Source organism: Micropterus salmoides, unplaced genomic scaffold (genome assembly GCF_014851395.1).
Source record: "Micropterus salmoides isolate LMB-PRFRI ecotype aquatic unplaced genomic scaffold, ASM1485139v1 Ms_hic_scaffold_2, whole genome shotgun sequence".
In the NCBI taxonomy this organism is placed as follows: Eukaryota; Metazoa; Chordata; class Actinopteri; order Centrarchiformes; family Centrarchidae; genus Micropterus; species Micropterus salmoides.
The window spans coordinates 29,442,683-29,456,763 of NW_024041150.1; the positions used below are offsets into that span (position 1 = coordinate 29,442,683).

At 40.8% G+C, this 14,081-nt stretch overlaps 1 protein-coding gene across 2 annotated transcripts in view; it reads left to right on the forward strand.

The window, feature by feature from the left end:
- Positions 1-14,081, forward strand: part of capn1 (calpain 1) — a 30,440-nt gene that overhangs the window by 5,501 nt on the left and 10,858 nt on the right. For both annotated transcript variants that reach the window (XM_038732791.1, XM_038732790.1), the window contains exons 4-6: positions 2,420-2,489; positions 4,080-4,198; positions 13,160-13,293. In XM_038732791.1, the coding sequence (XP_038588719.1) occupies positions 2,420-2,489; positions 4,080-4,198; positions 13,160-13,293 (323 nt within the window). The remainder of the gene's footprint in view (positions 1-2,419; positions 2,490-4,079; positions 4,199-13,159; positions 13,294-14,081) is intronic.

Here is a 14,081-nt window from a genome sequence, read left to right on the forward strand (position 1 = left end):
GGCAGGGAGTGTATAACATCTTTTGTCTTCTTCCTGCTTTTTTCTTTCCATGTATCTCCACAACCCTTTCCTGCTTGCCTGTCGGTACTCCCTGTTACTGAATATAACACCAGAGAGCGATGTGGGACTATCTTCATTAGGTGTTATCACGGCAGTCCCGAGGACAGCACAGTCTCATTAATGTTAGATTTACACATGACGTGACGAGACGAGTAGTGATCTTAAAAGCTGTCGGGGTCGTGATCAGTAGCGTGACTGCAGCCTCTCCCAGCTTCCCTTGAAGCTTTCATTTGAGCGTGCAAGAGCCACTGTGTGGAGACCACCGTGTGTGTGCGTGTTAACATGTCTGTCCTGTGTGTGTGTGTCTTTCAGCTCTAATGCTTCCCGGGGTCTCGTCAAAAAAGTCTTATGTTTTATAATGCATGTGCCTCTGTTGAACCACAGGACCTGTAATATTGACGCTGCTTAAGAGGGTTCGTGATGTTCACATTTCTCCAAAAATCTGTGCTCTATGTGAGCCTGAAAAATACAATTCCAGCCTGTGTGTGTGTGATGGTTACTTTTTCTGTGAATTTAACCATGTGCCTGGTGGTTTGTGTTTGTGGGGCATGAGGATGAATGGAATATTTCTCATGTGGGGTTTTCTCACGCTCAGCATGCTGAGTAGAAGATGGTTTATGAAGCAGGGCGATACAGGGAAGACATGAACATTATCTGGTGTTAATTTTAGCTGTGCATTTTAAAAGAGCAGCTTCTCATTTACAGAAATATATTGGATATTCAATCTACTATTACAGTATAAAAGACAATAGGATCCCAGTGAGTGCTTACAAACCATTAATGGATTATGAAATTTGTTTGCCATTCAATTACCATCATCTAATAGATTCATGTGCTGAGATGAGTTTTGTTAAGAAGAGAGATAACTTTGGGATATTAGCTAAGCACAAAGACTAGAAACATGCACAAGAAGCTAGCCTAGCGAAGTCAAACATAAAGAAATACACCATTTGAACAATGTCAAAACTTATATAGTCTTAGTTACAGTATTTTATGTGTTGTATATTGCGTATTACTAAAGCAATCCATATCTGAAATTGAGACTTTGTGGTTTTAGGAGCAACTGTATTTCTTGACCAATAGCTTCTCAAGTTTGATGTGGGGTGGGCAGATTTCTGTGCTAGCTCCAGCCAGAAGCTTGGGGATATGAATAGCGTGCTTGCATGAAAAGAAAGTACAAATGTGGTGGTGTCTGCTTCTAAAACCAAAATGTCATTGTAAGTAAAATATAAATGAGAAGGCTTTGCAGATGTGCTTGGCTAACTTCAAGTCTTCATACGAAACGCTATCATGTCTCCAGGATTGCCAGGTCTGTGACAAAACCACAACTACCAGAACTCAAAATGTGCCCTGTCAAATCATATACAATGCCTTTAACAGTATGACAGCATTGCTAACATTGCCAAATGTATTGTTATATCTATAAAGTAACAACACTTGTTTATAGTGCTAGCATTTAGAGCAGTTTTCCCTAAACAGTTCTTTCATCTTTGTCCAAACGTGGCCTTGTGTAATTACAGTACAGATACAGTATCTTAAATAAAATATAGCTTTGTGAACATGTAGACCAATTCACTGACACACAAACTAACCTGTTGCTTTGTCTTTTCACGCTTTGTCTCTCTTACTGTTACCATTTAATTCCGTTTTCCCATTCTCTTGTATATTTCTTCCCATATTTTACACACTTACAGTGGTGTCATGTTTCTATCTCGGGTTGCTAGCTAGTAAATTAGCTTATTACTAGCTTGTTTGCTTCACTAGCAAAGTTGGACGGAGAGCATCAGTGTGTGTGTGTGTACTGTATGTGGGCGTGTTACCCATGTCCTTGTCTGTATGTCCAGATCTGGAGTCAGTTGGTAGGACAACAAATAAATGATTTAATTTAAAATATGGATTTTTATTTATAGATCTTGTCATGTAATTTGCATGCAATATAGTTCTACCCAACCAGCGGACAAAAAGAATTCAACCCAAGGCAGCAACTCAAAATGTAATCCAGTGAAAACCTGACAAACCTGCTCAAATCAATCACTATACTGGACGCAGAGCTAAAACATATTTTTTTAATGTCTCTTTTAAGTCACATAAAAACAGACTAGTTAGTGACCAGCTGCATGCTATAGACATTTATTTAAGAATTATCTTTACAGCTATATTAGGATAAGGATATTCTAACTGGCAATGTGGAAATGCTTTTTGACTTGTTGAAACCTGCGTATGCGGAGGCCCATTTGCACTTGTCAACACAGTCAGCGTGAGAACGGCAGCAGATTAACATGTCTGTGAAATCGGTATCCAATCGTAAAAACATAGCACTAATTTGTTTGTTTTGTTTGTGTGTGTGCGCACTTGACAGGAGTTCTGCAAGAGGCCTGAGTTCATTGTGGGCGGAGCTACTCGCACAGACATCTGTCAGGGAGCTCTGGGTAAGTCAAACTAGGAGAGTTCCCGGCTGTTTCTCTGTTGCTTCTGTGTGATTCAGCTTTTAGAGGACAGAAGAAAAGAGAGCTTAGATTTAATCACATAGAAAGACAATATAAGAAATGTCGGTAGAAGCCAAGAGAAACAGGGATATAGTCCCTCCAGAACCAAATTTGGTATTAATTTAACTATTACTGGGATCTTCTGATACGACATATGCCAGACTTGTAAACATACAACCGTAGTTGCCTTCCTAAACACAATGAGGAGAAATTAATGGTGGATTCCAACCATTTTGAATTGCACTACTGTAAAGTTTTGGGGACTTGCGGGAAGAAAGATAATTACAATAATTTGTGACCAATCACCAGGGGTTATTTGCTCTGACTTTAGAAAGCTTCTCCAGAGCCACAGATGGCTGAAATGATGCAACTGTTTTTAAAACTGACCTTAATATGTATATTTGATGTAATTCCCCCCATTTCAGCTGAAATTATTGAACTTTATTAATGTAATATATTAATATTTTATAAATATAATATATTTACAAAATATTATTCCTACCATTAACCAGCTCCCATTGCATATACTGTATGTAGATTCCTCCTTCCATGTGTAAATAAGACTGAGCTCTTTATTCAGCATGCCAGGTTACCTACAGTGAGGATTAAAAAGTGGGCGATCAAACTCAACAGAGCAAACTGAATCAGGATGTGAGTGACAGATAGAGATGGACAGCCTGAAGGAGAGAGAAACGGAGGACAGTTAACTGTCAGTGCAGCAGTAGCAGTGACAGTTTATTGCCTGTGATGCTTCCTGCTCCACACGGAGCTGCATTTATAATTCATGCTTGGTTTCTCTGCCTCACATCTGTAAACAAGGCCAGCTGCCCTCGGTTTGAGTAGCTCTGGCAGTGCGGGAAGCAACTTCTCAGAGTCAGATGAAAATAAACTACTCCTGTAAAAGAGCGACTATGGCTTTGGAACTGCGCCCCTGCAGGTCAGACAACACAACAAAGACTATTTTTTGTTGAGGTTTTCTCAGATCCTGTACCAGAGCCTGCATGTATGGTGAAACAGCGAAGACGGTAAAAATGGGGTGAGGTGAGTCTGGGTGCGCCTGTCCTCCAACCGAGAAACATTTGCAATACAAGAGATCATAACAGAAATGGCGATTGTGGCTAAAACCCACAGTGTGATTCCTACTAACAACTTCAGTGACTTGATGTGGCTCCACCAGTGGAACAAGTGCCTCTCCCATTTCCCTGAGGACCAAGCCTGTTCAAACACAGTTCCTGCCTCTTGTCTTTACTGAGCTGTGCATGGGTGAATTCCAGTTTTATAAATGTCTTCCCACTGAGTGCATTCAAGCTTTATCTCAACGGCATCAACAGCTTAATAGATAATAAACATTTGAACGAAGGTGGAAAATGTTCAGGATTTATTTTAATATTGGAGCAGATACAGAGTGATGAGCATCTGCTGGAATCATTTGAAATTAGTGTCCGACACCTATTTTAAATATACCTGCTGTCATGACATGGGCTGACCTAGGGTAATAAAAGTGTGTGTGTGTGTGTGTGTGTGTGTGTGCAGGGGACTGCTGGTTGCTGGCAGCCATCGCCTCGCTGACCTTAAACGACAACCTCCTTCACAGAGTGGTTCCTCATGGACAAAGCTTCGAGCAGGGATATGCTGGCATCTTTCACTTTCAGGTGAGAGTAGCTCCACTTCCTGTATTTACAGTTATACATCTAAGGGTATAAACGCAACAAACACACCAAAGACACCTTTCTTCAGGCAACACTGGAGAAACCAGCAAGAGACAGGTAGATTTTGAAAGTATCCAACTGACAAAATCCCACGCCCTCCCTTCAGGCCTCCCTCCAAATCCACTTCCCCAAAACACATTTTAAACTGCAGTGAGTGCACAGGCAGAGTTTGCAGGCAGGTAGGTAGGCCAGAAATGATTGGCTGTGCTCGTTACAGTCCTGCCACAGATACAGATTAAACATCTTTGTGTCAGAGCATTTGATTTATTGATTGCTGTCGGGGTGTAAGGGGAATTTCAACAAAAATACAAAAATGCTTCTAAATTAATGTCCTACCCTAGCTTTATTAAGCTGCTAATTACATTTATTTAAAACACAGCTGGAAATCCCATAATGCTCCTCGTGAGAGATTTATAGATCTCATAGGCTAGATGTCCTCCCGCAAGACTTGCAGGCTGAACCCTCACAGATTTCTTTCATATGTATTGTGACCAGTTCATCATCGTCATGTCTGCAAGGCCAACAGGGGATAAAGTGTGCTAAGACGGGACTTCAGATTTCAGTGCTTTCTTTGGATATTAATTTAAATTCCTGACCTTTTAACCAATCTGTTTGTTTCCGAATGGCTCTTAATGGGCTGATCCTCATCGTACGTAGATGTACTGCTATTGTGTGGATGTCCGGCCATTTGGATTAAGCCATAGGAAGTGAGCATGAGCCAGTAGTCCTGTGCCAGCTCACTTCACTTGTTGTGTTTCTGCCCTAACGCTTCCTGTTGTGCCATTTCCTGTTAGGTGCACCGCTGGTTGTGCAAACTGCTAGAGTGAAACGAAAAGTAGTTTGTTTTCATTGGTTCAGACCAAAGTGGAAACATTTATTTTGTTGCATTTTTGTATGTCTTTATGTTTAACTTCACACTGATCCATTACAAGCGAGCTAAAATCATGTTAAGCTGCCATGATAAAGATGGAGAGTTTCCTTTTACAGTTTTTCACAATTGCTAAGACACATTTCTTTAAACTACATTCACAAAACCGCTGACACTTCTGGCAAAATCAAACACTTGTCTCAAAACCATGTGATCTGTGCTCAAAATCAAACAATGCTTTCAAAACATAAACACAGCCAGTCAATAAGTAAAACACTACAGATCATTCTTTAGACACTATATCAAAAAATTGACACACACAGCGTCCAGGGTATGTAGATGTATGTAAATGTTTTTTTTGCATAGAGGAAACACATTTTCCAATTTAAAAATTATAGTAATCACAACTTAGTACAGTAAATATTTAATATACTGTAAGTGCTGCAAGTAATACAGTATTGAATATCTGTATATTCAAATACAGTAAGACCAAAGAACAAATAAAACTATAAATACAAAGCATATTGCATTCAAAAATGTTGTGCAACTGCAAAATCCAAGTCAGTACAGTAAGAGACATCATCCACATCACATGCAACCTTGTCCCTTTCCAAGAAAAGGAGGAAAACCCTCAGGTGTGATGGACTCAGCCTGACTAACAACACTCCACACCTATCTCACCACAGGCCAATTCCACTGCCTGTAAGAGATTTTCTGTAGTAAATTTAATAAGTTTCGGTCATAGAGCTTCCAACATCAGGCAGAGAAAAATTCTTCTGCTGGATTGAAGTAAGTGTTGTAGGTTGAAGGTAATCATTTATGAATCACTGGTTACTGGTTGATGTTGAACCACTTGCTTAGCGGGACACCACAGTGAAAGCTGACATTGTCCCTTAGACAGGATGTACTGCCGCCTGATGATCCAGCTGCTCAAACTCAAAATTCCAACGACCACCCAGAAAAGTAAGAAGATGTTCAGTGTCGTATGGCCCCAAGGTTGAATGACGGTAGGGAACCTGTCCCTTACTTATAGGTTGGTCAAAGTGTGACATTGCCACTACGCTGGCCAGGGACTTCACCACATTTTGTTCTGATCACATCATTAGAAACAAGTGTGCAGAATTATGAGTCGTATGTGTTGTAGTTGTGTTTAACTTTTGCTGCATCTATTTACCATTTTGCAACAAAAGCGCATCACAGCACAAAATGTGTTTTAGTGAGTGAGAATGCAATGCAAAAAGAGTAGATGAGATTTGCAAACAGTGTCTTAACTATGCGAACTTGTTTAAGGTTTTGCCAAAAGAGTGACTGATTCGACAAATGGATTTAGGCCACTGAGCACTGGGTTCAGAGAATGGGGTTTAGTGTTTTAGCAAATGTAAAACTGAAAGCAGAAATGGTGCTGCTGTGAAAGATTTTGTTGATGTCTTGCTGTGGTTAGATGCATGATGTCATTTGGGTTTTTAAACTGTGTCCCAGGAAAATCAAAATTTCAATAAAATTCCTTCCTCATTCATACCTTAATTTATTTTGAGCAAGAAACATTGACCACATTGCTGATATATATCTATACAGGCATTGGCCTTTAAGCAGCTACATTAGTGCTGAAGTGAAAAGTTGATTAATTGATTATTAGGTGGACAGAAATAACTGACATTAATTTTACTAATTAATTTACTAATCGCTTTCTCCTGTGAGGATTTCCTGCTTTTTTTTTCATGAAATATATTTCTAAACCAAATCTGTTTAGACCAAATGGGCATTTGCAGTGTGACACCTGGACCATTTAATGAACAGATTAATAAAAACACGATATATAGATTATTTGATGCTATTAGTAATCCTGATGCGACATTTCTTGCTCAACCAGTGAGTCGGTGAAGAACTCCCAGAATGAATAATGAGGGTTAAAAACAGCAATTATTCTTTCATAATCTGCTGTTAAACCCCACTGAGTCATCCAAGATAACAGAACTCTCAGATCCACACCCAGTCAGTCAGTCTGTCAATAAACTTTACCTGGGAGGCCTTAAGTGACCAACGCCCATTTCTGTATGAGACATATGAATTTTTAAGCGTAGAGGACAATATGTCAGTGACGTCAAGACTACTGTTGACAGTCAAACACAGAGTCCCCCTCTGATTTTTCTGGTCCTGCTACTTTGAGACTTAAATGTGGAATATGTGTACTGTTTTTTTCTACCTCTATGGTACGAGCCTCTGACAGGCTGACAGGCCTTATCGGCTGAACTTTGCTTCGTATACAAAACTACTTACTCCAGAAACGCACATGAATACACACTGAAAAACCACAGGCTCATGTGAGGCCATGGCTGTTGCTTCACACTGGAGCACTGGCGCAGGTGTTGGACTGATCATAAACCCGATAATGCTACTTGTAGCAGTGGTTTGATTTGAATATTATTTTCATTTTTGGTCTGCATGAGGAAGTATTCTTGCTCAGGTAAAATCTGGACCCGTTCGATTGATGCGTCGCTAAGAAGATTTTAAGAGACTGCAACACGCTGAGACTTTTCATTTGTATTCTCCTGAACTTTTTTGGGACTCATCATCTGTCCCACTGAGGTTTTGTGGATGTGCATGCAACTCTTCTAACTGATATTTGTAGTTATTATGTTTGAACGCTAAATTATACAGTAGATTATATATATAATTTAGTGATGGCAGTCAGCCCAGCCCTTTGCTGTAATATAAAATATACGTTGAAAAACATTTAGCTAAATTGCAGAAGTACCACCAGCAGGTCACATTTCCACTTGTTGACAACTCCTGTCAAACTTTGAGATTAATGCTAACGTAGCCCGCTGACATGCGTTAGTATCCATGGCAATGCTGATGAAGCCTGGCAAGATGTTGAGGTGTCCTATAGTCGATCTTTTCTGTGGCGCCTTTTTCAGGTCAAAATTCACATTTTAGTGTTTAAGGAGAAGCTGAGTTGTCTCATCATTTTTAATTCATCCAACAACTTGGTTTATCTAGTGTGCATTACAGTCTGACTGGACCTCTAGTGTGGCTAATGACATTTTGCCTGATCATTTTAAGAATTTACTTGTTGTCCTTTTTCCTAAAAGAAGTTTAAACGTCCACATTATGAGTAAACAAACCTAATGCCGCTGATAACGGCATGTGAACTCAAACTAATTTGTTGTAGTTCCAGTGATTATGCTAGACAAAGTGCTAGTAGTAGGAAAATGAAACGTATTATGCTGCAGTAAGTCTATTCTTACTATTCTGTTGTATTAGCTAATGATGACACTGTGGAGGAGTGTGTCTGTCATGTGATCTCACATAACTGTGAACCCCAGAATGTGTTGCTGAACAGCCACTTGTGTTTCTCTCATGCTCGAGCTGCCAAAACAGCTGGGGATGAATATTTTATTCTTTTGTTAACCTTTTTTAAATGAGAAGCAAACACACAGAAACAATTTGCCATTAATAGTCATCGACCATCTCAGCCTGCTTTGCCGCAGAGCACTTTGAGCTGAGTCGGTAGCCCTCTTTGATGCAGCGAGCTCTGTGCCAACGAGGCTGCCAACCCTCAAAGTGTTGACAAAGGAGAGAGAGGGAGAGAACGAGGAAGCAAAACAGGGAAAGGGGGGGTGGGGGCATGTCACACATCAAAGACATGTACTGCACAGAAACTGACCCAGCTGCCATCAATTGCACATCCTGCACACACATGCACACAGATGTAGGTTAGGTTACAGCATGGTAGGGATATCTGTCTTCAAACCCTGAAAACATTTGAGCATCTATGTGGGCAGTTGGGTAAACTTTTCTGAAGCATCCTTGAGAAAGAAATCCCCTCAGCTCCTGGGGCTGCTGTGCTGACTCATCTGACATCAAAGGATCAATAAATACCATCACACAACCCCACACACACGCGCACACACACACCCACACACCCACACACACACTTGCTCTGTCTGCTAAAATCAGTGGAAGTAATACTTTCATATGCTCTAAAGGCGTGTCGATGCGTGGCTGTGTTTAATGTATAATATGCATGAAAGCTAAATGGCTCGTAAATACATATGGCTGCTTTTCATTTTCGTTGCCCTAGTTTCTTGTCTGCATGGGTTTTTGTTTTAAGCCCCTCTTCATGGTGTTTGTGTCGCAGCCAATAACTATTCTTATACTTGCATGTTTCCATAGCTTTCACGATTTCTCCTTTTTCTTTTCTATCTGCGCATGTTTCCACTCTCTGTTCCCTTTTATGTGCTGCTGAGTCTTTTAGGGATTCCCTTGTATCGTTTTGGATCCTTAGAGCATCTGGATAAATTACCCAGACTTGAATGAGTCATCCCAAAATGTAATTATGAGTGCAGGCAGTAGGAATCTTAATTGAAGGAGGAAAGAAAAGGGAAGGGGTCTGTGCAAACGGGCGAGGCAGACAAACAATAGGAGGAAGGATAAATTATAAATTAGACAATCTCAGTCGCAAAACAAATGAAACTGTTAACTGGGGCAGAATCCTTTATTATATTCTTATTATAGCACGTTTCACACAGAAAGTCTGAACAGTTGAACTGTAGTGAGGATTTCTCAAGCTTTAAGGCTCGGCAACTGCAAGTCATGACACAGTTGTGGTAAGAGTTAATTTCCCTCAGTGAGGCTGGGTGTTGCTCCCACATTGCTGTGAGATAACTGTTCAGCTGTGTCAGTGTGAAAGAGTAACATGAAGAAGTTGTGTGCGCTGTAGTGGTTGCCAGAGGCAGGGGGGTGTGTGTGTGTGCGTGTGCGTGTGCTTTGTGTTGTCTTCAGTCAGCCGTATTGTGACACAGCTCCTCCCAGAGACGGATGCAGCTCTGCAGGCCATGCAGAATTCATCCATCCATCAGTCGTCCTGCTGTAACACACAGTTGCAGTGCACACACATGCTGACATGAGGTGCAGTCTGTAAAATCACAGATGCATTCACACACACTCCAACTGTGGACTTTGATCTACCAAAAATCCCTCAACTGTCTCGAGGATTCTGTGTCAGTCTAAGTACAACCAGTGTCTCCGGTTTGCTGGTGGGTTTTCTGCACCTTTACAAACATCCATCAACATGTCTGCTGACAGAAAAGCTACATGAAAAGCTAAAAGACAGGACATATCCCTTGCACTGTCTAGAATAAGTCATTATTACAGATAAGATCATCCGCTCTGCAGATCAAATGCTTTGGTTCCTGTGTGATATTTCTCTTTATTAGCATTAGCCCAAATGTTAACATGTTGAAACCAGAGATAGGAATTTCTCTCAAAAATGTCCTTGGTGCTTCTTTCGATGCGGTTCAATTACTAAATATTACTAAATATTTAATATTTATTACTAAATAATTACTAAAAAGCAGCATACATTTGTCTTTTCTTTTTTAACGGTTTCATTCAGATTCATTTTTTGTTTTATGTCTCAGTGTAGTTACAGTGTGTGATGTCCTATGCTCAACTATGCAAAAATGTAACCTGACTTTTCCACACTCTCAGTAGCAGGATGAACTCTGTGAGTCATATGTGAGGTTTTCCCAATTTCAAGCATGCGTTTTTTTTCTTTTTGCTTTTGTTGCTAGGGAATGACAACAGAAACTCTGACACTTTGACTTCAGCCTATTTGGACCCTTTTGAACCAGTTCTGCTTGTCAATGGGCTGTGGCATCTTTTCATATGTTGTGTTGACCTCTTCTGCTCCCTGCTGGCCAACAGGCACACAGCCTGAGGACCTAATGTGAGGGGGAAAAAAAACCGATAATATATATTGACCCTGCCCTCCTTAGTCCACCTGCTGGATTGCAAAGACTTGTATTGCGTCTTGGTTTATCATCTTGTCAAAGAGATTTAAAAGACATTTCAGAATCTTAAGAGGTGTTCCTCAATATTAAGATTTATGAGGAATTGTCTAGGATTCTCTCATTTGTTATGCAACCAAGACAACTTGCTGAAGTTCAAGCTGAGCATCAGAATGGGGAAGAAAGGGGATATAAGTGACTTTGAACGTGGCACGGCTGTTGGTGCCAGACGGGCTGGTCTGAGTATTTCAGAAACTGCTGATCTATTGGGATTTTCACACACAACCATCTCTAGGGTTTACAGAGAATGGTCCGAAATAGAGGAAATATCCAGTGGCGTAAACAAAATGAAAGCATGGATCCATTCTGCCTTGTATCAACAGTTCAGGCTGTTAGTGGTGGTGTAATGGTGTGGGGGATATTTTCTTTGCACACTTTGGATCGCTTAGTACCAAGTGAGCATCATTTAAATGCTACAGCCTACATGAGTATTGTTGCTGACCATGTCCGTCCCTTTATGACCACAGTCTACTCATCTTCTGATGGCTACTTCTAGCAGGATCATGTACCATGTCACAAAGCTCAGATCATCTCAAACTGGTTTCTTGAACATGACAGTGAGTTCACTGTTCTCCAGTGGCCTCCACAGTCACCTGATCTCAGTCCAATACTGCACCATTGGGGTCTGGTGGAACGGGAGATTCGCTTCATGGATGTGCAGATTCTAAGGAATCCAACACCTGTTGAAAGTATGCCACAAAGAATTAAGGCAGTTCTGAAGGCAAAATGTGGTCCATCCCGGTACTAGCAAGGTGTACCTAATGAAGTGGCCAGTGAGTGGATGTTCTCTGAAATTTCAACGTCAGCAATAGTTAAACAAGGGCGGGGCATGTCCTGCCTTCTGGATTGTTAAACAGGTATTTGCTTGAAGGATTGGTTTGGAGATATTGAAAGTACTGGTGAGAGTGCTGGAAGGAAATTGGAGTAGGGTTTAATGTTGCATATTTATTATATTTGAGGGGTTGAAACACAAAAGCAGGCCCGGGTGCTACAGTATCTTTCAGTGTCTCCCTAGCGACATGTGTTTGTCTCTGTGTGGTAAAATGTGAAAAGTTGCAGAGACAAAACCCCAAATAACACAACAACCCAAAGGCAAAAAGAAGAACTCAATAATACAAACAGAAAATATGTTATTATTCAAATGATGTTACTGTAGATTCACAGTCTGTCACAGAACATTGTGAACAGACATTTGGTGCTTTTACTTTACATACAATACGATTAAACCAGTGATTCCCAACTTGTTTGGCTTGTGAGCTCTTACAAGAAAGCAGTGTCGTGGTCGGGCCTTGTGTTCCAGATATCTATGAGTTGTTAGCCAAAGAGACAGTTCCTCACTTAACTTGTTGGATGGTTTAATTGTTTGAGGCCCAAACAGACAGGATGATTTCAAGTGGGATCAACTGGCAGTATGAATGAGAGTGAGCTGGTTAAGGATCTGCAGGGCTGATGAGGGATGTGGGAACAGGTGTGTAGATGGGTGGGGCGGTCAGGTGATGGGGAAAGAAGGGTAGGTCTTAGGCCATCAGGTGGACAGCTTGAGGATGGCAGGTCTGGGGAGTGGGAGGAAAGTGCCTGGGGAAGTGAGGAGGGACAGACAGGGACAGAGAGCAATGCAGGGCTGGGGATGAGGGAGTGTGGCTGAAGAGAGGGCCTGAGGAGCAAGATGTGACAAAATGCTACTTACACATTGATGAATCTGTATTTACGATCCGTTATCTAAGATATAAATGCCAGTCAAAGGCCTGTTTTTAGAACCTGTACATTTGCTTTTAATATCAAGTGTGTTTACTTAAGTAGGATTTTAAATGCAGGACATTTACTTGTAATAGAGTATTTTGACATTGTTGTATTGGTACTTTTACTCAAGTAAAGGATTTGAATACTTCTTACTCCCCTCTGCATCACTGAAACCTACAGTATGTATAGTAACACATGATACATTGCCTTTAACTTGTTCTCCTCATATGTGCTAGTTTACCATATTTTCCTAATTTTTATTTAGATTTATATGCACCATGAATTTAAATACAAATCCAATTTATGTCTTGTGTGTTTGATAAATCAACAGCTACCTTCCTGATGACCAATGCCTTGTGTCCTTCTTCACATACTCACTATCTTAATCTTAATAATCTGTTAGGTGAGTCGTAATATTGGTGTTTTCTTCTGTCTGTCGTGCAGTTTTGGCAGTTTGGCGAGTGGATGGATGTGGTGATCGATGACCGGCTGCCAGTGAAGGATGGGAAGCTGCTGTTCGTCCACTCTGCTGAGGGAACTGAGTTCTGGAGCGCGCTGATTGAAAAGGCATACGCTAAGTAAGAAACACAGACAGACAGACAGAGGGACAGGGCTGCAGAGTTGAGATGTAAATGAACCTTTTAAAACGTCTAAATTTAAAATAATTTGTATTCATCATTTAAAAATAATCAGCAGATCATTTCCATGTTGGTTCTACATTTGGCTTTATTTTTGTGCCTTCTTCTCAAGTGATCACTTGGATTATGTGTAACTGCCAACATCCAACATTGCTAAAGTATGTACAGCCTGTGTTTTTTTACCACTGCCTCGTCCTCTGGGCTAAAGACGAGAGGGACCATCCGGCTGTGCCCAGTGTAAAAGCCATTGTCCATGGAGGTATCTGGGTGCATTAGTGCACATGGCATGGGTAACCTGCACATTTGTGATGGTACAATCAGTGCTGAACGATATATACAGGTTTTGGAGCAAATTATACTGCCAACAAAACCATCTTTTTCAGGGATGGCCTCGCTAATTTCAGCAAGACAGTGCCAAACCACATTCTGCACGCATTACAGCAGCATGGCTCCGTAGTAAAAGAGTGTGGGTGCTAAACGGGCCTGCCTGCAATCCCAACTTCTCACCCATTAAAAATGTTTGCTGCATTATGAAATGTAAAATAGGACAAAGGAGACTCTGAACTGTTAAGCAGCTAAAATCCTACAACAAGCAACAATGGGAAAACATTGCAGGAGTGTTTTAATGAGAGGTGATGCAACAGAATAGTAAACATGACCTTGTCCCAACGTTTTTGAAACATGTTGCTGGCATCAAATTAAAAATGGGCGTGTCCAAATCTCCAAAC